Source organism: Apis mellifera, linkage group LG15 (genome assembly GCF_003254395.2).
Source record: "Apis mellifera strain DH4 linkage group LG15, Amel_HAv3.1, whole genome shotgun sequence".
Lineage (NCBI taxonomy): Eukaryota > Metazoa > Arthropoda > Insecta > Hymenoptera > Apidae > Apis > Apis mellifera.
The window spans coordinates 3,807,035-3,834,840 of record NC_037652.1 but is presented as its reverse complement, the minus strand read 5'-3'; the positions used below and the strand labels follow the sequence as shown (position 1 = coordinate 3,834,840).

The 27,806-nt window shown below is 24.9% G+C and overlaps 3 protein-coding genes across 3 annotated transcripts; all 3 read left to right on the top strand.

Annotated features, from left to right (window-relative positions):
- The first annotated feature begins 266 nt into the window (after positions 1–266).
- LOC724295 (protein phosphatase 1 regulatory subunit 3C-B) lies at positions 267–17,970 on the top strand. Its single transcript, XM_026445641.1, has 5 exons — positions 267–893; positions 9,042–9,296; positions 9,510–10,022; positions 10,289–10,822; positions 13,731–17,970. The coding sequence occupies exons 2-4, from the start codon at positions 9,048–9,050 to the stop codon at positions 10,457–10,459; spliced, it is 933 nt and encodes a 310-aa protein (XP_026301426.1). The 5' UTR covers positions 267–893; positions 9,042–9,047; the 3' UTR covers positions 10,460–10,822; positions 13,731–17,970.
- Positions 17,971–19,774: 1,804 nt separating this feature from the next.
- On the top strand, positions 19,775–22,193 carry LOC724250 (serine protease snake). The gene is made up of 6 exons (XM_001120043.5): positions 19,775–20,109; positions 20,635–20,898; positions 20,989–21,259; positions 21,431–21,699; positions 21,792–21,955; positions 22,017–22,193. The coding sequence occupies exons 1-6, from the start codon at positions 20,046–20,048 to the stop codon at positions 22,182–22,184; spliced, it is 1,200 nt and encodes a 399-aa protein (XP_001120043.2). The 5' UTR covers positions 19,775–20,045; the 3' UTR covers positions 22,185–22,193.
- Positions 22,194–24,486: 2,293 nt separating this feature from the next.
- Positions 24,487–26,762, top strand: LOC724208 (serine protease snake). Its single transcript, XM_016916654.2, has 6 exons — positions 24,487–24,731; positions 25,236–25,499; positions 25,586–25,850; positions 26,000–26,268; positions 26,357–26,520; positions 26,586–26,762. Exons 1-6 carry the CDS (start codon positions 24,668–24,670, stop codon positions 26,751–26,753), a joined length of 1,194 nt encoding a protein of 397 aa, XP_016772143.2. The 5' UTR covers positions 24,487–24,667; the 3' UTR covers positions 26,754–26,762.
- Positions 26,763–27,806: the final 1,044 nt, after the last annotated feature.

The window sequence follows — 27,806 nt, the reverse complement described above, 5'->3', positions numbered from 1 at the left end:
GGAAATATCCGGATGAGTCATAATAAAAATTCAGGTAAAAACCGATATTATTCAATGATTGCTGACATTGCTATCCTGCTCTTTTCTTCTTTGCTGTATTGACTTCTAGTCTACGAAACGACTCTTGTCACCGAGTCTAGTATAAGAATGCAAGCACGTGGACTAGAAGGTTTTTGATTCGTAGATCCGGTAAAATCACGTGAAATGCACGAGGTGAAGCGCATGCGTAATAGAAGAATACCGGCTTGTCGACGATGTGCTGTTGGATGACACTCACGCCGGTGCTTTCAGACGCAATCAGAAAGTGTAGGAGGTTAGATCGCATAATTCGCGTTAACGAGCAAGTATCCACCTCCAATATATTCTTGCGTTTAATAAATTCTACGGTAAATAAATCCGTAAGTGTAACTTAACAAATAAAAAAAAAAATGACTAAAAATTCGTGACATTTTAAGAGATTGGCACAAACGATGCATTGCTTCGTTTTCGCCACGTGAATACTGCCGTCCGTCTTATCGTTTATATACCGGTAATAATTTACTCCATTCGTTCATTTTGTTTTATTTTACTTTATTTCAACTTTTGGAAATTAGTTTGAATTCGAAGAAACAAAATATTAGGTAGACGAGAAAATCTACCGTATTACGTATTATGTGCTTATTTTAAATATCTTAAAGAGATTTATCAAATATAAGTTTTAAAGATCTTTCTATTGAAGATTTCAAAAACTAAACGAAAAACGTGACAAAAAGTATATGTAGAAGATTGTGCGCGTTCATAAAAAAAAAGAACGTGTGTGCATAAAGGCTCGTCATTCCTAACAAGAAGAAAATCTGGTCTTTTTGTTTTATTCCACTTTTTGGTGGAACAGTTCTCCAGTTCAAAAAAAAGATGTGAGTATTAATATTTTTCTTACTTAATATATATAACTTGAGATAAACATTAATTATGTTAATTCATTTTTTATCGCTATTTAAAAAAAAATATATTAAATGTTACAATACATTCCAATTCTATTTGTGCAACGTGCGCAATTAATTGATTCGTATTGCGGTCGATGCCACATGAGAATAAAAACATTCGACTGCGCATTGACAACGATTTCTTATATAATATAAGCGTGTAGGATTACACAAGTGATTGCTCATTATAAGATATTATTATAAAATTTAGATAAAATTTATTTATAATTATGTTCTTTTATATTAATAGAAATAACTTATTATTCACAGAAAACTTTGTTTACAAACAAATTATAAGATAACAATCATAAATAATATGTAACAAATTCACTAGAAAAAAGTTTAATAGTCGAATAGTATTATCATCTCATGCATGCATCACGCGATGTATCGTTCTACATTTATTTCTTAATTATGAGAAATGAATATATATGCATGTTATATATGTATACTATTTGATGGAAACACATGAGTGAGATAATCGACCTAAAAAATGATTTTTGCATATACCAAGGAAAACGAAAGCTCCAGAAAGCTTGTTGGATTGCGTTTCAAAGAAATGCTTTTATCGAATAATAAAGAAAAGAAATTAACGCGATTGATTAGCGCTTGTGACCGGAAAGAGCATTATTAGCAACATTTATTATTTAATCTCAAACGTTTTGAATGATGCGAAACAGAAAGACCGATTAGTTAGTTCCTGACCTCATGACAACGGAAATAATAAATAAATATTGTTCGTGATTCCTTCCATAGTTTTTTTTTTTTGTTCGTTTTACTGATTACAACTATATTTTTAATCCATATCATTTGAAGTTAATTATTTTGAATGTTTTTTATAAATAAAAATATATAATTCTAACTAGATTCTGTTTTTATTAATTTTTTAAGGATTAAAAAATTCAATTATTCCAACTTATTAAATAGAATTTTTGAACAATACACAATATAAGATTAGTGATTCACAATAAGTAGCATGATTCACAAATTTTGCATTTCAGATTTTAGCCGATTTCTTCTATAACCGGCTTAACTGCCTTTTTAAAATGCAATTTATTTGTTTTTACGCACGTATACTTAGTGCTCCCTATCAAGTACTTATCTTCTTGTGTTTTCCGGTCACTCGTCTCTTTTTAAACGCCTACCTGGGGAACAGTTGTATGAACATAAGACGAATTGTTTACACGTATTATTCCCACGCATATACAGCGACACTATATACTTCCGGAGAAAGTACAGAGAAAATGTTGCAATTTACATCCATTACATATAGTACATTCTTTATGGATATTTATGTAAATGCTGTACATAATAATATGTATCATAATTATTTCAATTTAAAATCCATTCGATAATTTAAAATAATATATCAAAATTTGTATTACCATTCTTATAAAATTTATTATATCGAATATAAGCTTTATGCAAATTTTTTCTAAATTAATATAAAATTTTTAAAAATGTTAAAAATTATATATTTGTACAGTTGATAAATTTGAAGGGAATAACATGCATTGCGGTAAATGTGCGATAGAGTTTGTCGCCCTCTTAGTGACTTATATAACTCTTGGTCTTTTTAAAAACATAGAATTCATTTTTAGCCAGGTTAACATGTGCTTTGTAAATGCTACTATACTATCAATTCTATGTTCTCTTTAGCATATTTAATAATTATATATAAAGTATAATATGTTTTCAAATGATCAATATTGTTATTTAATATTTTTTACTCAATATTTTTAAATTTTTAAATTTATTTTATTGAAATTTATTTTAAAAATGAAAAAATTAAAATCTCTCACAAGAAATATTAAATTGTACATAAAGATACTTATTTACATATATATTATTTATGCATCAATATTGATGTATTAGTTTTTTGTGGTTTATTGTTCTACATATAAATCAAACGTTGGAAGACTATCTCTGCCCAAGTAGAAATCTCAATTTCTCAAAGTAATTATATTCTAAATATGGCGTGACCTTATCAGATGTATAAATTTAGAATTACACTGTTTCATACATATATTTAGTCAAATTCTAATATAATAATATCTTAAACATCATGTGTATTATTTTTATATTGAAAGAGTATAACTTATAGGATTAAAACAAACGATATTTATTTTATCGAATGAATTCTCGTTGGCATTTCTCTTAAAAAAATATCGAATATTTAAATATTTCGAAATTCAAAAATTTTAAACATTTTCTTTGCAAATGCAGTACAATTCAATATTCAATATTTTGTGCAAAGATTTCTTGCAATATCAAGCACATACAATTTTTTTGTTTTTTTTATATTTGGTATAGAAAAGTATCTCGCATATCTATTCTTTATGGTTTCGGAGATTAAACTTTGTTCGGTAAGATTCCGCGCTTGAGGATATATAGACAGCAAGGATATATCGGTTATCGGCCCGCTTCGAATCAGAAACACGACGCGATAAGAGACAGAGGATCTCAGTGGCGATCTCAATGCCGTCTCTGATTAATGAAAAATTGATTTTCAAAAATTTTTATGATCTCAGACAATAGATTGTACTGGATTAATTGATGGATCATTTGATAAAATTTTCAAAAATTTCTTAGATATGTAGCTGTTTTATATATAGATATACATATGATAAAATATAAAAATTATATGATTTAATTATTTTAATTATTTGATTAATTTTTATATTTATTATTCATAGAGAATTAATTTATTTTTTTTAAATTATTTCTCAATTATTAACATTAGATTAGATATAATATTAATATTATGTTTCATTATCTTGTCTATCGGTTGTCTTCTTATTAGATTTAATGATTTATTGTGATTTTTTTTTTAATAAAAGTTGCCCAAGGATGAATAAGATTAGCACATATTTCTCAAGGCTGTTCTTTAATGACATGCACGTGATAGAAACTGATGCTATAAAAAGAAGATATTCAAATTTCGCCAACCGATTTCTATATATTATTTTGTATATATTGTTTTTGATTCTTTCTTTTTCTCTCCTACTTAAATCATATATTCGCAAAAGATCCGGTTACAGAAATTTTTTTTTCAATCGAATTTTTATATATTTTTATACAAAATCAATTGTTTGCAATATGCAATATATTGTAGAATTTCATCAAAAAATTTATTTTAAGAAATAGTATTTCAAGAATAGTATTTTTCTTTTTATTAAAATCTTTTATATAAAAAAAATTATACGAGCAAGAAATAATAATGAAAGATATATTAAATTTATACTAATAATTAGTTTTAAAATTTAATATCTTGGCAAGTAATCATCATTTCATTAGATATATTAAGTCTTATTTGCTTCATTAAAATTTTAAAGCATAATACATAACATTTTTTTTCTCTATATCATCCTAGCTATAATTATATATTTTTTACTCACATTCAAGTCTTAAGTTATCGATCTATTATGTAATGATACAATTTGCATAATTATCATCGATATATTATTCAAACAAAATGTTAAAGCAAGTTGTGTCGATATAAATAATTTATTCAACTCTTTCTGTTGTTATCACTATATTACTTTACGTTAATGTAATGGTTGATGATATTAACATAGTTTCCAGGCTGGGATAAATGTTTGTACGTGAAGATTAATTAAATACATGGGTTAATTAATGGTTTTTAATTAATTAAAAATAAAAATTAATCCAAATTAATATCTGGTGAGCATTGATTCGTTGCAGACAAATAAATAAAAATAAGAAAATATTGCAACAAATATAATATATATAATTTTTATTTCAATAATCAATTAAATATCTCATTATAAATTAAAGTCTCAAGTTATTTTCAACTTCAATTTCAAATAAATATTTTTTTTTTATTTATTTTTATAAATTGCATGTTATATACATTATTATACATTGTTTATCTTTGTAATTAAATAATTATATTTTGATTAATTACATAGAAATTATTAATTAATGAAGTTTTCAATCTAATCATAATTTTTTGGAATTTTTATGGCTCAAAGAGTCAAGGACTTGTACATTTCCCAACTTTATCGGATTAGTCGTAGTCTAATTCCACACGTGACTCCCAATAACCCATGATCTTTCCTTATCAGCTGCGATTAATAGTAATTAACAATAGAAGTGAATTTCATCATAATTGAAACAATCGTATTGAAATAATATATTACTTTTTGTCACGACATTTATATGATAATGTCTGTTCAATATAAATTTTCTATAATCGCTCTCAACATGGATTAAAAATAATATTTTATCAATGTTAATGACTGAGAAATAATGCATCTTATCTATCTTTTACAGTGGTTCTTCGCTTATTTCAATAATAATTTATATTATTGAAATCATCAATTTTAAAAAAAAATTTGTTAGTAAACAAATTTTTTATTTGAAATTAGAGAAATGCGATTAAAATGTCACACATATATATTGCATTTTAGATCAAATGCATTATAGTATATATTTAATTTAATAATATTTACGTTAATAACTTTTCAAATTTTTATGAAATTAAGTATTAAATAAACAGAATAGATCAGGTTATCTTTCAATTTAGCAGAGAGTTATTTTAAACAATCGTCAATCGATAGCTAAATGTCATAAGTTAATACCGTTTGTAGACACACATATATTTAGCATGGGTCTTGTACACATTTTTCCATTCGAGAATTAGAGGTTAGAAAGACGGCGTTATTTACACATGACTCGTCTTATTTATCATGTAGCACAGGTCGATAAACCAATTTCAAAGAGTCAATAGAATTTTTTCCTTTCCTTCAATATGTATTAGATAAAATTAGTTATCCATTCGTTCCCAAGAAATCATGCTAAAGTCGTATATCATAGAAATCAGACAATTGGCTTTACTCCAAGGGCGTAACGCATCTAGGTGTATGTAGCGTTTTGAAGATGCGCCACGCTAATTTTAATCACAGTACCGTCCAAAATAGTACGACGACTGCGCACATTTCCTTCTCGAGTCACGAAACGTGAACATGCTTATTCATTACAAAACCATTCGTCCAAATTTGCTAATGATTTACTTTTGACCTTTTAAGTGTTGTTTAATTAGGCATTCCAAATTACCATATATACGCAATATTGATAATCGAAATCTAAGTCAAATTAAAAAATTATTTGGATTAGATTAAAAAACTATTTGGCATTATTATCTTGATCGCGTAATATCTCGAAATGATTCATCATAGCTTATTATAAAATTTCAACAAAAAATTATGAAATACATAATGATGACATAATGCATTGTCTCATGCGTGTCTAAGATTTATCTAATTAAATGTGTATTTTTTATTGTCATTACGATCCACAAAAATATATAGTTTTTTTTATTTTTTTATCAATTCAATATACAAGCTACTATTTTTTATATATTTTCTCCTCGTATGATATTTCGCGTTTGCGCGAGAATAAAAATTACTTTACGCAATTATTACATCATATTGTTTCTTATATATGATTCTACGCATTTAGACACGTGATAATTCTACGATTGTAAATATTATATTATTGACAAATCGATAATCAAACAAGAAGAGTTTTATTAGTTTTTTCATCAAATAACGGGTCATTCACCTAATGCGCTCTTTTATGGATTCTTTTCTTATTGGTTAAAAGAGATCACGTTACAAATTTGCGAGAATATTTATTTCTTTATATTTATCAATAGCTTTTAAGAATAGCGGCGCCATGATATTAAAAAAAACACAAGACAAGTTTATCAGTAAGAATGATGATTTTGTATTAAAAAATTAATATCATTATACATATTTCCATGTAGGTTATGTCATGCAAATTAAAAAAACGCAGAATAGTCATTTTAATTATTTTCCTTAAAAGTGTGATAAAATTTATACGTACATATTTATTTAATTCGAATAAAGATTTATTAAAATTCAAGTATATTTTATATATATATATATATATATATATATTATAATAAATTGTTATTTCGAAATATTTGAAGTTACTTAAATTTTTGAATATAAATCTTTTTTAATATAATGTAATGTACTTTATATAAAATTTAATACGAAATGATTATATATTTAATAATACTTATAATAATGAGTTTTATCATATCGAAAGAACAAATTATATGATATATACTAATTTTAGACATGGAAAATTTCATATCTAATATAAACCTAACTTAATCGTGAACAACTCGTGAATCAATTTTTTTTTTTTTTTTCAAATCAATGCATTATCGACTGGGCAACAGTTATTTTGCAACAACTTGCAGAAATTGGACACGCAATAACAACTGGAAAATTTTATTATTTAAACATTGCGAATATATTTTTTTTTCTTTACGATGGATTCGTAAAACTAAATGAGATAATCTTATATCAACATAAATAAAAGATATATATATATATATATATATATATATATATATATAAAGATCGATTTAATACGAGTATTACAAGTTTTGTGAACGTGACAGTAAGTTGAAAGTATTATCATGGACCATATAATAAATGAGATAAGCATTTGCCACTTTTTCCTCTTCCTTTTTTTTCAGATTATATAGCTTGACCCTGACACTTCGTTCTCATAATGATAAACAATGTTCAAGAGCAATTATTTTAACCTCGACCTTTTGTTTTTTATGACGAACATTACATACTACTATTACGTTTAATACGATTCTTTTTAAATAAAACCAATTTTTTTTTTTATAAAAAAAAATAATGTAAAAAGAAATAATAATTTCTTAAAATATTACTATTACAAATTAAATTTACTCAAAGAGGAAAGAAGATATCTTGATTTTTTTCTAAAGAATGCAATAATTATTATTGTAAATATTGATAGAGAAAATCTATTAAAAAATAGAAATGATAAATGTCTCGCAATAAATAGAAATATCTGAAACTCAAAATATCTGATTCATGATATGCTTGGTTCCGGTCTGGTACATGCTGAGTCTGGTTCGCAAGCAAGTCTCGGGGGACAAGAGAAGAGACTATTGCCACATTTAAAGTAGTAATTCCACTCCAGGGTAACATGACCACACGCACCTATCCTGTCATACAAGACACTTCACTGTGATAGAGTTGTACAAAATTTTCAGTCTGTACTATTCTTTGGAATAACAACGAACTAAGCATTTCATCGTTTTATTAAAAATAATAATAATCAATAATAAATAATTCAACATTTGTCTTAACGTAATCAAGAAGAGTTTAATTAATTAGCGACGTAAGTTATTGAAAAAACAATTATTATATATTCTATTTTACGATAACTTTTTCTTTATTGAGAGAAACTTATTCCCAAGTCGGTCAATAAATTGAATTATTACAAAAAAGCAGATAAAATTTTATTGAGATAGATAGATGGATATGTAATTAGTTCTCTTTCTTCTTCTCTTCATTCTATATATATATATATATATCTGCTAATGTTTATCGAATCTCAAGTAATTTCGGACTTAACCATATCTTGGCCTGAAGAATGATTCACGTGATCTAACGACGTGATCCTAACGGTCTTGTAATATTGTTGACGAAATTTTTGGCAGTGATTGACGCATGTTCCTCACTTATTTGACGCTTGAATCATTCGTGCAATGCGAATTCCTATTTCCTCATAGCGATTCTTAAAAGATCTCTTAAGCGATATGAAATTGAATTCTTTTGTCCAATTCGTAAACAAAAAACATTCTGACACATGATTTTAATAATTTGAATAATTATATAATTTTTTATATATAATAATCAATTATATAATTTGTTTATAAATATTGTTTTAAAAGATTCATATTAATATTGATAAAGTATAATTTTGTATAAAGATTTTATTACAAGAAAGATCAATGTTAAAAATAGAATACAATTCTATATCTTTATATCATTTCATTTTTATTAATTAAAAGAAAGATATTTTTATTTTATTTAAATAAAATAAGAATTTAATGAATTCTTGTAATGCAATGTAAAATTAGAACGTTAAATTTTCTTACAACGTAAAATGTGTTAACAGTGAAGTAATAAAATTTAATGGTAATATTAAATCAAGTGGAAACAGTATTTTACAAAATTAAAAATAATTTTTTTCCAGATCTAAATGTGTTCCATAGCGATACCAGCTGAATTGCTTCTGGGGCATAGTCCCCCAGTGTATAGCTCGCTGTTATACAGTCCCTTGGTGGTAACGGCACCGACGATTACAAGCAGGTCGGTACCACCCAGAATAAGGCCATGCCTGTCATCTGGTTCCTTGGCTATAAACAACATTCGAAACAGTAATGATGGTAGTAATAAACAGAAGAAAAGAGTGGTGTTTGCCGATGATCGTGGCCGTCCTCTTACTCAGGTATTCATTATTAATCTTAATTCTTAATTGTGAAAGAAAATAAAATGATCCTGCTTGCAACAGAGAATTTTTATTGGATTTTACGTAATTATTAAATTGTTATAAATTAAATTGTTTTCCATTTTATGTTATTATTTTTTTCAGTTTAATTTTGTAATCGATATAACAAAATAAGATATATTTTATACTGACTTTGCTTTTTTTTATTTACAGGTACGTGTGATGTCGGAGCCTAGTAACGTACCACCTTTGTGGAGCACAGCTTACTTGGCCGGATTAACAGGGCGGCTTTTAAATTCGAAAATTGAGAATGAACAATCCATAGAGCTCGTGTCACCTTGGCAAGTAACTTTCCCTCAACCGGCGAGCGATTATTTAGCCTTCCGTCAGAAACTTGATCAGGAGAATGTCAGCTTGGAAAACGTGATAGTGAAAGAGTCGGAACAGTGTCTAGTAGGTACCATCAAGGTACGTAATCTGGCGTATGACAAGGAAGTCGTGGTCAGGGTGAGCAACGATTCTTGGAAGACACACGAGGACGTTCATTGCACTTATGTCGAACAACCGGGCTCTCCGGCCCTGATCCTTTACGATACCTTCCGCTTTCGATTAACTTTACCATTGAAGTCAAATGTGATAGAATTCTGTGTACGATATCGAACCGATGGAAAAGAATATTGGGACAACAACGAGGGAAAGAATTTTATCGTTAGAAAAAAGTTAGAGGTATCACGTTAATTTTCTATATTTAAAAATCTAAAATAATATTTTTTTTCTCAACAGTGTTTTGTATGCCAGTTTGTAGTTTTCATCTTTATATTTTATTTTATACCTTATATCTTATTAATCTACTTGCTGAGAAGATTATTGAGATCTTATAACCTATGTTGTTCTATTATTACTCTCTTTTGTTTCTTTATTTCAATTTCATCTTATTGATATACAATAAATGAACATAATAATCTGAAATGTATTAATTTTTCACGTTGCAGCCACGAGCACCACCCAAACGATACGATATTCTGACAACGTGCGATGGCTTTTCGAAGAATAATAATCGAGACAGTATACCACGAATCACAGATGCGACCAAAGCGAACGTACGCACGTGGAGCGAGTTCGCATCCTGGCAGCATCTTGCGAATGATGCTCCATACTGGTGAATCTTCGTCACTGGTCACAAACGATGTACGAATGTCGTACGAATTCTTCCAGTCTATTTGGTTTAACGATCACAAGATAGTAGACTATGCGGGACGAGGTGGCAATATATCTACGCGACGGCATGCATAAGATTGTCGAAAACATTGTCGTGTAATATTTATACGCGATAGCGTACAAGTGTATGGACATCAAGATCAAGGGAACGCAGAAGAGAGCAATGACGATAGAAGGGAAGCGATGGACTGTGATTAAGTTCAAATTATAAAAGGACATGCTTATTGAACGGAAGAAAGAGAGACATAATCAGAAGTCGATAGCGCGGAACAGGCGAGAAAGGAGGCACTAGTCGCGTTACATTTATGGTAAGTTGATCTTGTTGCACGTATAATACAACTTATTATACATACATAAGCAATCCTGAATTCGCTCTAACGAGTTTTGCGTTACATTTTATTATGTCTCTTCTTATTGCGAGTGATATTTCTTATTAATAATCTTCAATAGGTAATGAAGATTAAAAATAGAATTCAATTCCACAAACTTGGAATTTATTTATGATTAGAAGAGAGTATTGAAGATTATAAGAATAAATAAAATTGATTAACAGTTTATTAGATAATATCGTAAAGTTCAATATTATAGCATAAGTTTATAACATTGCTGTATAACATTGGCCGTATAAATATTTTTAAAAGAGCGTCCTTGTGCATGAAATTTTCAAAAAAGAATCGCAGGAAAGGTAAAGGACCGACAATGTCACCGATGCCAATCAGCATAATCTTGTGATTCGAGTCGTGAATAACGTTGCGCAGATCCTTTCTAAAGCTTAAATCGCCTTGAAAATTTGCGAAAAATAACCATGTCACAACATATATCTTTTCTCCATCCTCACACGCACGTTTAAACTTTCTCTCTATAAATAACAATCTGGCGTGGTGCGACGATAACAACCGCGACCAACGAGTCGCCTGACTCTAATCGCCTTAACTAAAGGTTGTTACCGCGCCTGACAAGATATATTTGTTTCTTCATCTTCGTTTCTTTTTCACTCCTTTTCATTTGTTATGCTAGTTTCACAATTGGATTAAATTTTTATACTTATATTAGAAAACTTGCGTTAGAAAATTTATCTTAATTTTTTCTCAATTTTAATTAATAGGAGGAACATGAATTATTATTTGTTAAAAACAAAAAATAAGATACGAATTGCAATATATTTATATTTCAATCACTTTACGTATTAAATTATAAATATCTTTATAGATTGACATTTTGTATATGTATATTTGAATAGATATATTTTTTTTAAAAAAAGAATTTAAAATTTACCCCTCGATACAATGATTTTAAACTGGTTTTTGTGAGAGCACCTTTATGTCGCAAGTTCCACAAGCGGACACTTGCCTCTGTTGAGTGCGAATGAACTTCTTTCAGGTCACGCGAATTCAATTAAAGATATTATTATCAACAAATTTACCGTACTTACATCGCAATAATTTAAAAATATGATTATATTTGTTTCTTTCATCATAATCATATGATCAAATGTTAATTTGCTTTATTTTTATGCGTTTACGGTTACGGTTAAATAGATATTGAAATTATAAAGTAAATACGATAAAGCTTAGTTTTCAAGTTTATTTGATAATGCAGATTTCATAAAAAAAAATATTAATATATTTTTTAAATAATGTTTTAACGATACTTATCTTAGAATCGTCTTTATATTTATATATACATTTTCTAAATCTTAAAAATAACAATATATAATTTTAGAATGACCTATGTGATTTATAAATTGCAATGATTTCATGGCCAAAAGAATAAGTAACCGAAACCTTGGCCTACTGCCAGCAGACTGACAAATGTGATTTCATTCTACGTACATATTAGCATAAAGTAGTTTATACTTAATACTTTCCTGATTCATGTTCAAGCTTTGAATTAGATTAAGTATAAACATGAACAATATATTGAATTGTACAATTTATATTAATTAGAAATTTCTAAAAAAAAAAAAAAAACTTACAAAATAGTTTACGTTATTAACCTAGTTTGTGTCGCAATTAAATCGATTTATATCATCCATGTCACAATTAGTCTTTCGAAAGTTATGATTGGTAACGAATCATCGAACGATAAATATAAAAATTCTTACAGTTTTGTGCGAAGTAATTAAAATAGTTATAAATAAAATTAGTCCACGGATTAAAAAAAAAAAAGGCTATAAAAGAAAAATTAGTTCAAGGTTCATCAAGCAAAAACACGTGTTCCTTAAAAATCTATTTTAACGACGATGAATCAGTAAAAATTTTCCTTCAACTTTGAAAAGATTATTTTTTTTTAAATGTTAAATTATTCGTTACGATTTCTTAACAATTAATTGAGTATTTGAGACATTTTTAACACACATTTTTTTAAGTATCAAAGACTTACATTTTTTTATATATATGTATACAATATAAAGCGATCTTATATGTATAAAACCGGTATGTACGTCCAGTTAAGGCGTGGTTAAAAGGTGGCACAGGATCATATACATATATCGCCTCACATTGCATATAGTTATACCATAACACGTTTTGTAAACTTCTTTTGTAAACTGTAAAAATTTTAAGACGTCTAGACGTGTGGGTTGGCTAGATAATCTTGACACTAAATCGGTCGAATTATTGTTCGTTGTAATCATATTTTCAAAACTATATATTTTTTATTCAATCGAAAATTAATTCTAACTAATAGAGAAAAGTATTTTATCTGTGAAAGTTGTTATCAATATTATTATTTATTATATATTATTAGATAAATAAAAATATTTGGATTAGATAATGATAATTATTGATTAAGTTATTTGAAAAATTACAAGTAATTAAGCATAATTTATTATTTATCGGTCAGAAGTGATAAAAATATGTCGATAAAAATATAATTTTATGATAGTACGACTTAATTACATCATTGATAATTTATGTATATAGTAAACAAAATAAATAAAAATATTTGCATATAAAATAAACAAAATACATAAATATATAGATTTAGAAAAATTCTAAAAATAAATTCGAGATGTAAATATTAAATGTATACAAATGTACGTCAAAAAATATATTTCTTATCAAATTTTTCGAGTAAAAAATATTATCAAAAGCTAAAATAACATTTATCAAGTATCGTAGACTAACCATAGCGGTAACCTTCACACTACTTGGCGTGTTAAACAATTCATTATAAAGCCCACAGTGACTACAGTTCTTATTTCTTTCGTTTCAGATTGCAACGTGCAGAACAGACATATACAATGTATAGGAACACATAATAACCGTGTAAGAGAGACAATATACAAACAAATATACTAAAGGTCATGGATCTGGATTGGACGGATGTTTGTTCTGAAGCTTTTCCAGACTTTCTACCAATTTGGTCATCATACATTCTTCTCGTTCATCGTCTTCCTTCTCTCCTCTTCCTCTTTTCTGAAACTTGTCAGCTGTCAATAGCTGAAGATGTCCATTAAGATAAATTTCCACCTTCGAATTGACCAAATCTCGCTGGTCTTGTCCGTTCCTCTTTTTTCTTTCTTAATATTATCTTCTTTTCCACATATCCTTTTTCTTCTTCTCTATTTCTCTGTACTTCTTTTTTTGTTTCTTTTCAACGTACAAACTTGTGTAATTGTGTTAGTAGGATTTTTTTTAATGGGATGGGCCAAGGGATCTTAAATAAGTAACGCAGATTAAAACAAAGCTCAGAAAATAATCAATTATATGAAATGAAAGACAGAATTAAAAGTATGCCGTATGTGGTTTCGAATGGAATAATTATTACAATTTAATGTTGTAATTTTTGTAAGTGTAAAGTATAACATAATATTTTTTGGATCGCTATTTTTTTTTTATTTTTTATTTCTTTTTTTAAATAATATTATTTTATACAAAAGTTTAGATGTCAATTAAAATGTTTCAATCGTAACCACTTAAAATAGAAAAATAACTATAACTGGAAAAATAATAATTTCTGCTAGTGTAAAAAAGTTTCTAAGTTAACTCTAAGTTTTAAATCGTTATCATATAGAACACATATAAGAACGTAATTATTGAAAAGAGAGAAAAGTCCGTTATTTCTTTGATTCAGAGAATAACTTTTTTTTTTCTGACCGGTGCTAACTGTCTCTTTATCTGTATTTTATTTTATTTTTTTTTATTGGAATGATTTATAGTAATAATTGTATAAAGAGGCCAAAGTTACATAATATTATTCATATTAATATTATATATCGTAATAACATTATCCCGTATTGTTATCGTTCGATAAATTTTTATTATTCGACAAATCAATTATTATACTACCTATAGAGTTACACATCTTATAACGTGTTGCGTCTTTTGCACGACAAATTATTCAAAGAATTAACACGTCGATACTCATGTAAAATTCTCTCTTTGCAAAAAGTATTTTTAATTTCATATACATTTTGTACAATGTCACTGTATATATACATATATGGATCTACAGTATATGTATATATATTTATTTATTTATATATATATATATTATTTTATCTTTGTGTACACATGTCAGAGCGTTATAACTATTTAATCGCATATTCATAAACAAAAATAATATCACAAGCAGATTTTATTTTTCAATCATGAAAAAGGAAACTAAATTTAAAATTTTATTTCTTGATTCTATGTACTATTTTAGAAAATTATGAATATTTTTACAATTAGAATCAAAAATAATTGCATGTGTACATAGTATATGGAATACAACAAGTGATAGCAACAAAAAAAAAAGAATTCGTTTGGAAATATACAAGTAGACAGGCAACGTTATTATATGTTCATGTTATATATGCTTCGATATTGGGAAAAACATATGTCTGAAGAATTATTCTGCGTTAATTTCTTTATCAGACTTTTTGAACGAATTTTTTTTATGAACCTTATATTCAACTACGAAATTCATACTCTTTTTTGCTTTCTTCTTTACTATTTTCCACAAAGTACAAATCGACAGACTATATTATTATTACTATTATTATTACTAAGTAAATCATGATCGCATGATAAGGAATATATATATATACATGCATGCCAATGTAATTCGCATTACGTACGACTGGCTCGTGCATATTAAGAGAAAAAAAAATACGTATGTACAATCTTTAAACATTTAAAGCCCCAACTATACATCCAAAGAGACAAATATTCAGGAAACGAGATTTTCTTTGTAGGGAAGTCATGGCATAATGATGAGTTAATGTGAGATGATCATGAAATCATAAAAAAAAGGAATGGCATTGAGTTTGTAGAATAATGAATGCAATTAGAAATTTTTTTTTTGGTAGAAAAGAGTACCACTGGCGATTACCTGATCAAGTTCCAAGTTGTTATAATCCAGTTGATCATCTTTTAGCCTGTCTTTTGCTGAGTATCGACGTTAACTTTCCTCCCTTGCAGAGTCAAAGAGCTTTTTCATTCTTGATAGCACCTTTTACAATACAATGGAATCAGAGTGTTTATTAGACATTATTACATGAAATCTTAACAATTGATTGTTATTCTTTGAACATATATTCTTCTTCTGATGTTTATTTCTCTTTTTAACGTTATTGTAATCTTTTTTATCATTCTATTCTATTTTTTATTATTCTGTATTCGGTCATGTGACTGAGGTTTCGTCATTCATTTTCACTTTGAATATTTAATATATTTTAATTGTATTTGTTTAAGTTATTTATTCTTTTGCCTATATTTTTTTATATGGCATATAGAGAATTTTTATATTTATTATTCATTTTAAAATTTTAAATTTTAATTTCGAATATGTACAAAATGATTTCTGGAAAATCGGTGATTCTACCGAATTTTTTTTTTTTTTTATAACAAATAGATTATAATATAGAAACATAATTAATAATTTATATAGGAGGATAATCAAAGATTTTGGATTTTCTAAGCCTTTGATATAAAAAAGAAAATGGACAAGGAGAAAGTGTCATTATGAAATAGTGTGTATGATTGTGTAGATCTAACTTGTGCCGAAAGTGTTCATCGATAAATCCATTTTGTACTTAACTGTTTAATCGATTACAAATTCATTCTGTTCGATATTAACTTTATTGACACATTTTTTTTTTTTTATTTTTATAAGTAGATATCTTCGACAAATAAGTTACCAAGAAGGATAAAGTACATCTTTCTTTTTATAATAAAAACAAAAACAAATCTTTTTGTAATTTTCAACACTTTGTTTATTTAAACGAGTTTTTCTTCATATTTATTTCATTAATCGAATATTTTGCTAATTCCAGTGAAGCAAAGGAAAAACTAAGCACAATCTACTTATATATTATTGCTCTTCGCTGTACATATGATTTCTTTTTCATCGTAATATAACCCTTCAAGAATTGGTCCTCCTAACTTATTGTACTATATCTTGTACTTGATTCATTCCAGATATTGTACAGAATTCATTGCTGATTAATAAAATTGACTCACGGAAGAATATTTCGAACGACTGAATATTAAGAGTATAGAAGAAAGTAAAAAAAAAAAAAAAAAAAAAAATCTCTTTAATATATTACATATAATATAATTATATTAATTTTACACAGATATATTAAATGGGATTAATTTAAGCAAAATATAACATTCAACAATATTCTACAAAGTGCAATTAGAGCTTTTTTAATTTTCTATACATATATATATATATTTATTGAACGATTATTATATTATATATGTATATAAATAGCAACAGATAAAATGTAACAAGTTCGACGAACCGAGATGATGCGCTAGTTTAATTCGCATTTCATCCAATAGAACTCGACTGTCATATTCTAACTAATTGCCAATGTGTATATTGCGTTCACGTTAAAAAAAAAAAAAATTAAAACTTCTTTCATGGAAGCATATTTAGTAATTTTAGATTATTATACTAATTCTATTAAGAGATAACGTAAATATTTAAACAAATTATCTCTTATAGATCATTGAATGAATTCTATCATGTATCCAATCATCAAATGCTTCTATAAAAGAATTGAAAATAATGTTATACTCAAACAAACGTAAATAAGCTTAAGAAGTATTCATTGCTTAAGCTTCCACTTACGGCAAAAAATTAATATATTAATAAATGGAGAACATCCAATGGAGAATTTTATTTTAAAGCGTTGATGCATTGATGCTTCTCCGTTGTAAAAGCAAATGTACGAATGTATACATGTTTATATACGCATCACAGTGTTATTTAAGTAATTATCATATTATAATATGATTAATTTAATTATTAAGTATGTGCGACACGTGATCATCTCAATTTGATTAAACTTGTACAAGACTTATTATATAATGCTCATTCTATCTATTCTTTACTATCTTGAGATTTATTGTCTAGTTATATAAATATATATACATATATATATATATTTGTACTTTACAACAGAGATCATTAAAGAATGCATGCGTATGAAACATAATATATATAAAAAAAAAAAAAAGAAATGTACAATTTCCTCTTGAGAGCCGTAAGACTGATAACTTAACGCGGGTACATAGAGACTGTACATATTAATAATTCGTTATATGACATAGGTCAGAGTTACGATAAAACTTATCTTGTGGATATTCAATATGCTACTTATAAAATTTATACGATTATAATGATATTTCGTTTCATTTCTATGAACAAATAAATGATCGCATTAGGTTTTATCGAAATTCTCCTTTAATGCGATTCAGATTTAAGTTCACTTGTCAAGTTTGCTTAAGCTTTGCGAGGCGATAAAAAATTTCCTTCTACATAGAAAATATATGGGCATGATATAGTATGTAATATATAGATATATCATCATTTTCCAATTTTATTTTGCATTGTGTTTGTTTTTTTTTTTTTTTTTTTTTTTGTTTAGATAGTATGTACTTTTTTCTTCAATTTTAGTATCCACAACTCGAAATTAATTTAGATTTTTATTATATATTATTATTATTATTATTATTGATTATTGATTATTGATATTATTTCTATAAATAATCATTGATATCATGAATTGACTATACGAAATTAAATTTTTTTATTAAATAAGATGCTTTATACATATAATATCAAGTCCTGATTTGCTAATGTGTATATATATATATATACATATATGTTTAAAATATATTAAATAAAATAAGTGGGCATCGTTTTGTGTACCGTGGAATTCATTATTTTTATTTATGTATATTTAAGTGAAAAGAGAAATGTAATTACATCGTCGAAATAAAATATATAAGCTAAACATATAAGCTTCGAAAATTGTCATCGAATAATTCATATTGATGAAAAATATACGTATAAAATTTACTATTAGTGGTCTTATTATTTTCTAAAATAATAATATATATTTATAGTTTTAAAAAAGAAGATTTAAAAAAGAAATAAATATACAAAACTGAAAATAAATTTTATCAAATACCTATAGCAATATTATTTCAACATTTATTTAAATAAATAATATATAAATAAATCTATCAATTATTTTTATTCAATGTTAGAAATATAGAGAATAACAATTTTTGCATGATTATTGTTTCATCTCTCATTTTTTTTCTATATATTATCCATTGATATTTTTTTGCCATAATTATTTTAAATTTCATATGAATAAAATAAGTAAAAAAATTTAAAAGTGTATGTATTATTATAATATATGTATTATTATTTTATATATATATATATATATGGTAAATATATTTTTTTTTGAAATTTTTTTTATATTCTAGCTTTGAGATATAAATTTAAAATTTTTTTATAAGAAATTATATACTAAAATTAGCAATTAATTAATTTTTAGTGTATACGTTTTCGATAGTGGAAAATATTAGAAGCTGTTTTTAATGTATATGTTCTCTATCTTTTTAGCATAATATAATGCTCTCTTTATCTGTGATTAATATCTATGCATATTCTATGATTTACTTAAATAATATATAATAATATGTATAATAAATAAATAAATAAATATATATATATATATACACATACATACTTTATATATATTTTTATATTTATGGTTTTTTATATTTATGATAATACATTTATAAAAATTTATAGTGTTAATATAATCTAAATTATTTTTAAATTTTTCATCTATTTTTGTTGCAATCATTTTCAAATTGTTCTTAATTAAGTAATAAAGATATAGCGAGATGCTATAACTGCTTTTATTCATTCTGAAAAATAGAAAAGTATTCAAATATGAGCCATTATATATATCTATATTATGCTATTATAATATTTTGTGTTATTATGATGCTATTAATGATATCAAGATACTTGAGTAATTTTCATTTATCCATAATCCATATAATTAATTAACTTATATTTTCTTAGAAATTCATTTCATTTTCAGAAAAAAAAGATTTATCATTTATCCTACTACCAGTTACTATCTCTCACTTGCTCTCAGTTACTTTTGCAAGCAAGAGGGGTACACAAAAGTGATATATAAAGAGAAATACGAAGCAGTTGAGAAACTTGCGGAGTAATGAAGGCATGTCTTGATTATCATCACAATTTTTATTTGCAATAACAATGTTCATTATAGTATTTTTATATTTTCTATGTAATCCGATTTTTTGTAATACACAGGACGAAGGTAAAAGAAGAATTTTAAATAGGCAATAAATAAAAAAAAATATAAAAAATAAAGTTTGTTATATACTTAATACTAATATAATAATCTAATGACATTTAATATGATATTTAACATTATATTTATAAATGATTAATTTTATTTTATTGTTATCGAAAATATATTCTTGGGAAAATATTAACTTTTTATGTAATTTTTATTGATTCAATAAAGTTTTATAGCAATACAGAATTCTAATATTTCAATACATGTAAAAGAAGATTAGATATTAATACTGAAACAAAATTTCAAATGAATTTAATATTTATTTATAAATTATATTTTATATATTTTTTTATAATTTTAGAAATCTTAATTGAGAAAAATTTATAAGAGAAAATAAAAAATAAATATAATGGACTGCATCATAAAGTTAATTAGGATTTTTTTTATATACTTACGGATATTCATCTATATATATATATATATATATATATATATATATATATATATCCATAATTTTTATCTAATATTTAATATTTTTTCCAGGCGAAGCATGTATTACTGACAACAATTCGCCAGGCATTTGTAAACTTCTTCAGCAATGTCCTTCGGTTTATGAAGATTTATCAAAAGGATTAACTCCACATAAAATATGTGGATATCTTAATTTTGATCCTGTTGTATGCTGTCCAAACATAAAAAAAACATCTACAGCTATAAGTACAATTACAAAAACAATTACAACTACAACTAAACAATCTATAATTACAACTCTTCTACCATTTACTGCAAAAATGAAAACAAGAGCAAGTATGTATTTTATATATATATATATAATTTTTTAAATTTCAAATTGTTTCAAAAATTTTATGTTGTAATCCATTATAATAATAATTTTAGAATGTGAAGAATATAGTAGATATGTATATACGACCGAATATTCACTAACTTTAATAAATGTGAAGAATTATAAATCTTTGTTTGATATTAAAAAATATAAACAACCTAACAAATTTATCGTCGGAGGTACAAAAGCTAAAGCAAAAGAATTTCCTCATATGGCTGCAATTGGATTTGACACATCAGATGGTATTGTTTGGGCATGCGACGGCACATTAATTTCAGAAAGATTTGTTTTAACTGCTGCACACTGTACTTTTAACAGAAACTTGTATATATTTTGATTTTCACTTCAATATTATTATTAATTATATAGTTATATAGTTATTATATTATATAGATTATATATTATATAGACTGTAGATATTAACAGCAAAATTAGTAAATAATAATTAATCGCTATATATATAAAATATATAAATTCAAATATAACTTTTTATAGGAATAGCACTGCAAATTGGGCGCGATTAGGTGATTTAAATCTTGAAAGATTGGATGATTCTCCAAAATCAGAAAATTTTCATGTTATTGAGCGAATAAGAAATCCTTATTATAAACCACCATCTCAATATCACGATATCGCTCTTCTTAAATTAGAAAGAAATGTGGAATTCAATGAGTGGATAAGACCCAGTTGTTTACCATATTCTTTACCAGATAGTGGCCCTGATGGTAAGGCAACTGCAACAGGATGGGGAAATGTTGGATGGGGTAAGTACAATAATTAAAAAATTAAAAAAAATCTTATTTATTTCACTGAAATAATGGATTTATATTGGATTTCAATTTAAATTTTTTTCAAGAGAAAACGAGTTCAGGTGATTTATTAAAAGTAACAATTAATTTGGTATCTCAATCAGAATGTAATAAGTTATTCATCGGAAATGAGAAAAACAATAAACTCAAATTCGGAATCATAGGAGATTGGCAAATTTGCGCCGGTGAACTTGGAAAAGATACTTGTCAGGTAATAATATTTTAAGAATAATATAGTATATAGAAATATGAAATTTATGTTACAATTATAGGGAGATAGTGGTGGACCACTTGTCATCTTAAATCGAGATTACGAATTTATGTATACTTTAATCGGTGTAACAAGTTTAGGGAGAGTTTGCGGTTCCATTATTCCTGGTATATATACTCGCGTTTATAATTATATTGAATGGATAGAAACTATAGTTTGGCCAGATTAATAATACAAAGGTAAAATAAATACATTTTTATATTAAATTGTATTTTATTCTTTTATGAAAATAAATTTTATCAAATACCTATAGCAATATTATTTCAACATTTATTCAAATAAATAATATATAAATAAATCTATCAATTATTTTTATTCAATGTTAGAAATATAGAGAATAACAATTTTTGCATGATTATTGTTTCATCTCTCATTTTTTTTCTATATATTATCCATTGATATTTTTTTGCCATAATTTTTTTAAATTTCATATGAATAAAATAAGTAAAATAATTTTATTAAAATTTAGTAAAATAATTTAAAAGTGTATATATTATTATAATATATGTATTATTATTTTATATATATATATATATATAGATAGTAAATATATTTTTTTTTGAAATTTTTTTTATATTCTAGCTTTGAGATATAAATTTAAAATTTTTTTTATAAGAAATTATATACTAAAATTAGCAATTAATTAATTAATTTATGTTTTCGATAGTGGAAAATATTAGAAGCTGTTTTTAATGTATATTAATAAAAATTAATGTATATGTTCTCTATCTTTTTAACATAATATAATACTCTCTTTATCTGTGACTAATATCTATGCATATTCTATGTTTCTATTAATAAATCAAAGCTTCTAATATCTATCCACAAGATGGCATCACTAACTTCTTTATTTATTTGTTTCATCTAATGAAAAAAATATATTTTCTTAATATTTTATAAAAAAAAAAAGACAATTTTATATTTAAAAATACTTTGAAAAAAATCACAAATGAATTTATACAAATGTTCCAAAAAACTTGCAGAAATATTAAGGAAATTAGAAAAATTTAAATAAAAAAGAAAAGAAAATAAAAAAGATAAATATATATATATATATATATATATATATATATATATATATATTTTATATATTTTCAATGCTTTATATATATTTATATATGGTATATTATGTATTTTTATAAGAACTTCAAATGATAAACATATAATTTAAACATAAGTAGATAACTATATATATCAAATTTTATAATTATTTTTAAAAAAATAAATAAAATAAATTTAATTTTTATAAATTTAGCATGAAATAAATATAAAAATATATAAAAATATATAAAAAGTAGACATAATAGAAACAAATAAATCAAATTTTAGAATATTTTTACATATTTTTTCATTTTAGATTATATTCTCTCAATAGTAAAAATTCCATAAAAAATTTCGGATTATTTTTATATAACGAAAAAATAATTTTATGTCAAAAATTTTAATATTCTTAAAAATATAAACAAGATTCAGAAAAAAAATTAATTTTTCATTCTTATAAACTTTTTGTTTATCTTATTAAACTGTATATAATATTATATAATGTAAGGTTATTGCAATCTATATAAAATCAACTATTTAAGAAATAATTAAAAAAATTTATATTAATGTATTATTAAATTAATAAATAATATATTACATTTTATATTTTTTTTTATTTATTATTACTTTTTTTAATGTAATACATTTTATATATAAAATATTATTTTACATTCTAATAATATATCATTACATTAGAATAGATTGGAATATTGATAATATATTTTCCGCTATACGGTTTTATGCAATAACGGGAAACTCCCAGTATGATTCAAAAATATATAAATACATTCATCAAAATTAAAATATAAAATCAATCATATTATTATCTTCAATTATTTTCAATTATTTATTCTATACGTATTTCTCAATTCTCAATTTCTTTTTATTCTATTCTAAACAATTTTATTGCACAAATATTTTTAAAGGTTTTAAATTTTTAAGTCTAATTATTTCGGAAAAATCAAATAAAAAAACTTTTGATTCCTATGATTTACTTAAATAATATATAATAATATGTATAATAAATAAATAAATAAATAAATATATATATATACACATACATACTTTATATATATTTTTATATTTATGGTTTTTTATATTTATGATAATACATTTATAAAAATTTATAGTGTTAATATAATCTAAATTATTTTTAAATTTTTCATCTATTTTTGTTGCAATCATTTTCAAATTGTTCTTAATTAACTAATAAAGATATAGCGAGATGCTATAACTGCTTTTATTCATTCTGAAAAATAGAAAAGTATTCAAATATGAGCCATTATATATATCTATATTATGCTATTATAATATTTTGTGTTATTATGATGCTATTAATGATATCAAGATACTTGAGTAATTTTCATTTATCCATAATCCATATAATTAATTAACTTATATTTTCTTAGAAATTCATTTCATTTTCAGAAAAAAAAGATTTATCATTTATCCTACTACCAGTTACTATCTCTCACTTGCTCTCAGTTACTCTTGCAAGTAAGGAGGGGTACACAAAAGTGATGTGTAAAGAGAAATACGAAGCAGTTGAGAAACTTGCGGAGTAGTGAAGGCATGTCTTGATTATCATCACAATTTTTATTTGCAATAACAATGTTCATTATAGTGTTTTTATATTTTCTATGTAATCCGATTTTTTGTAATACACAGGACGAAGGTAAAAGAAGAATTTTAAATAGGCAATAAATAAAAAATGTAAAAATTAAAGTTTGTTATATATTTAATACTAATATAATAATCTAATGACATTTAATATGATATTTAACATTATAATTATAAATGATTAGTTTTATTTTATTGCTATCGAAAATATATTCTTGGAAAAATATTAATTTTTTATTTAATTTTTATTGATACAATAAAGTTTTATAGCAATACAGAATTCTAATATTCCGACACATGTAAAAGAAGATTAAATATTAATACTGAAACAAAATTTCAAATGAATTTAATATTTATTTATAAGTTTATAAGTTATATTTTATATATTTTTTTAAATAATTTTAAAAATCTTAATTGAGAAAAATTTATAAGAGAAAATAAAAAATAAATATAATGGACTGCATCATAAAGTTAATTAGGATTTTTTTTATATACTTACGGATATTCATCTATATATATATATCCATAGTTTTTATCTAATATTTAATATTTTTTCAAGGCGAAGCATGTATTACTGACAACAATTCGTCAGGTATTTGTAAACTTCTTCAGCAATGTCCTTCGGTTTATGAAGATTTATTAAAAGGATTAACTCTACATAAAATATGTGGATATCTTCATTTTGATCCTGTTGTATGCTGTCCAAACATAAAAAGAACATCTACAGCTACAAGTACAACTACAAAAACAATTACAACTACAACTAAAAAATCTATAATTACAACTCTTCTACCATTTACTGCAAAGATGAAAACAAGAGCAAGTATGTATTTTATATATATATAATTTTTTAAATTTCAAATTCTTTCAAAAACTTTATGTTGTAATCCATTATAATAATAATTTTAGAATGTGAAGAATACAGTAGATACGTATATACGACCGAATATCCACCAACTTTAATAAATGAGAAGAAGCCTATCAATAAAACTTTGTGTGATATTAAAGATCGCAAACTTATCGTCGGAGGTACAAAAGCTAAAGCTAAAGAATTTCCTCATATGGCTGCAATTGGATTTGATACTCTAGATGGCATTGTTTGGGCATGCGGCGGCACATTAATTTCAGAAAAATTCGTTTTAACTGCTGCACACTGTACTTTTAACAGAAACTTGTATATATTTTGATTTTCACTTCAATATTATTATTAATTATATAATTATATAGTTGTTAGTACTATAGATATTAACAGCAAAATTAGTAAATAATAATTAATCGTTATATAAATATAATATATATAAATTCAAATATAACTTTTTATAGGAATAGCACTGCAAATTGGGCACGATTAGGTGATTTAAATCTTGAAATATTGGATGATTCTCCAAAATCAGAAAATTTTCGTGTTATTGAGCGAATAAGAAATCCTCAGTATAAACCACCATCTCAATATCACGATATCGCTCTTCTTAAATTAGAAAGAAATGTGGAATTCAATGAGTGGATAAGACCCAGTTGTTTACCATATTCTTTACCAGATAGTGGTCCTGATGGTAAGGCAACTGCAACAGGATGGGGAGATGTTGAATGGCGTAAGTACAATAATTAAAAAATTAAAAAAAATCTTATTTATTTCACTAAAAATAATAATATTCAATTTCAATTTAAATTTTTTTCAAGACGAAAGGGGTTCAAGTGATTTATTAAAAGTAACAATTAATTTGGTACCTCAATCAAAATGTAATAAGTTATTCATAGGAAATGAGAAAAACAATAAACTCAAATTCGGAATCACAGGAGATTCGCAAATTTGCGCCGGTGAACTTGGAAAAGATACTTGTCAGGTAATAATATTTTAAGAATAATATAGTATATAGAAATATGAAATTTATATCTAATGCGATTATAGGGAGATAGTGGTGGACCACTTGTCATCTTAAATCGAGATTACGAATGTATGTATACTTTAATCGGTGTAACAAGTTTAGGGAAGCTTTGTGGTAACATTATTCCTGGTATATATACTCGTGTTTATAATTATATTGAATGGATAGAGAGCATAGTTTGGCCAGATTAATAATACAAAGGTAAAATAAATACATTTTTATATTAAATTGTATTTTATTCTTTTATAGATTTACAAATATATTTATATAGAATATAGACATTTTATATGATCAAAATTTTATTATGCAATTATTACATATTAAATATATACACATAATATTTCAATGTAATTTATAATTATATTTTATTTCAATATTTTTTTTTAAATTCTATGTCTTTCTTCTAATACAATTCTAATAATTCTTTCGTGTGATTTGTAAAGAAAAAAAAATAATTGGTTAAGAAAATATAATATTTAATATTTGTATACTTAAGATAAAAAAAAAAAAGATTCGAGTAATGAAAATGATTAGTCCAATAATAAGAAAACAAATTTGTCGTACTACAGTAGAAGATGAATAAAATATCAATTAATATATATATATATATATATATATATTTGTACTTTATAACAGAGATCATTAAAGAATGCATACGTATGATACATAATATATAAAAAAAAAAAAAAAAAGAAATGTACAATTTCCTCTTGAGAGCCATAAGACATAACTTAACGCGGGTACATAGAGACTGTACATATTAATAATTCGTTATATGACATAGGTCAGAGTTACGATAAAACTTATCTTGTGGATATTCAATATGCTACTTATAAAATTTATAATTATACGATTATAATGATGTTTCGTTTCATTTCTATGAACAAATAAATGATCGCATTAGGTTTTATCGAAATTCTCCTTTAATGCGATTCAGATTTAAGTTCACTTGTCAAGTTTGCTTAAGCTTTGCGAGGCGATAAAAAATTTCCTTCTACACAGAAAACATATGGACATGATATAATATGTAATGTATCAATATATCATCATTTTCTAATTTTATTTTGCATAATATCTGTTTTCACAATGTCCTTCAATTTTACATGATGTAACAAATGGACAATTTCCACGTACTCTATGTGGTTATATAGTAATTGAATCTATCATGTGTTGTCTGCAAACAAGAAAAGTATTAGATATATTTAGAGAATCTATTACTAATATTATGATTACTATTACTACTA

What these genes read in the sequence shown, in the direction of transcription:
- LOC724295 (XM_026445641.1), top strand. Translation starts at nt 9,048, where the DNA reads ATGTGTTCCATAGCGATACCAGCTGAATTGCTTCTGGGGCATAGTCCC. An exon ending in GTGGCCGTCCTCTTACTCAG is followed by an intron (nt 9,297 to 9,509) that starts GTATTCATTATT and finishes TTTTATTTACAG; the next exon opens with GTACGTGTGATGTCGGAGCC. An exon ending in TCGTTAGAAAAAAGTTAGAG is followed by an intron (nt 10,023 to 10,288) that starts GTATCACGTTAA and finishes TTCACGTTGCAG; the next exon opens with CCACGAGCACCACCCAAACG.
- LOC724250 (XM_001120043.5), top strand. Translation starts at nt 20,046, where the DNA reads ATGTTCATTATAGTATTTTTATATTTTCTATGTAATCCGATTTTTTGT. An exon ending in TTGTAATACACAGGACGAAG is followed by an intron (nt 20,110 to 20,634) that starts GTAAAAGAAGAA and finishes TATTTTTTCCAG; the next exon opens with GCGAAGCATGTATTACTGAC. An exon ending in TGTACTTTTAACAGAAACTT is followed by an intron (nt 21,260 to 21,430) that starts GTATATATTTTG and finishes AACTTTTTATAG; the next exon opens with GAATAGCACTGCAAATTGGG.
- LOC724208 (XM_016916654.2), top strand. Translation starts at nt 24,668, where the DNA reads ATGTTCATTATAGTGTTTTTATATTTTCTATGTAATCCGATTTTTTGT. An exon ending in AAAGATGAAAACAAGAGCAA is followed by an intron (nt 25,500 to 25,585) that starts GTATGTATTTTA and finishes TAATAATTTTAG; the next exon opens with AATGTGAAGAATACAGTAGA. An exon ending in ATGGGGAGATGTTGAATGGC is followed by an intron (nt 26,269 to 26,356) that starts GTAAGTACAATA and finishes ATTTTTTTCAAG; the next exon opens with ACGAAAGGGGTTCAAGTGAT.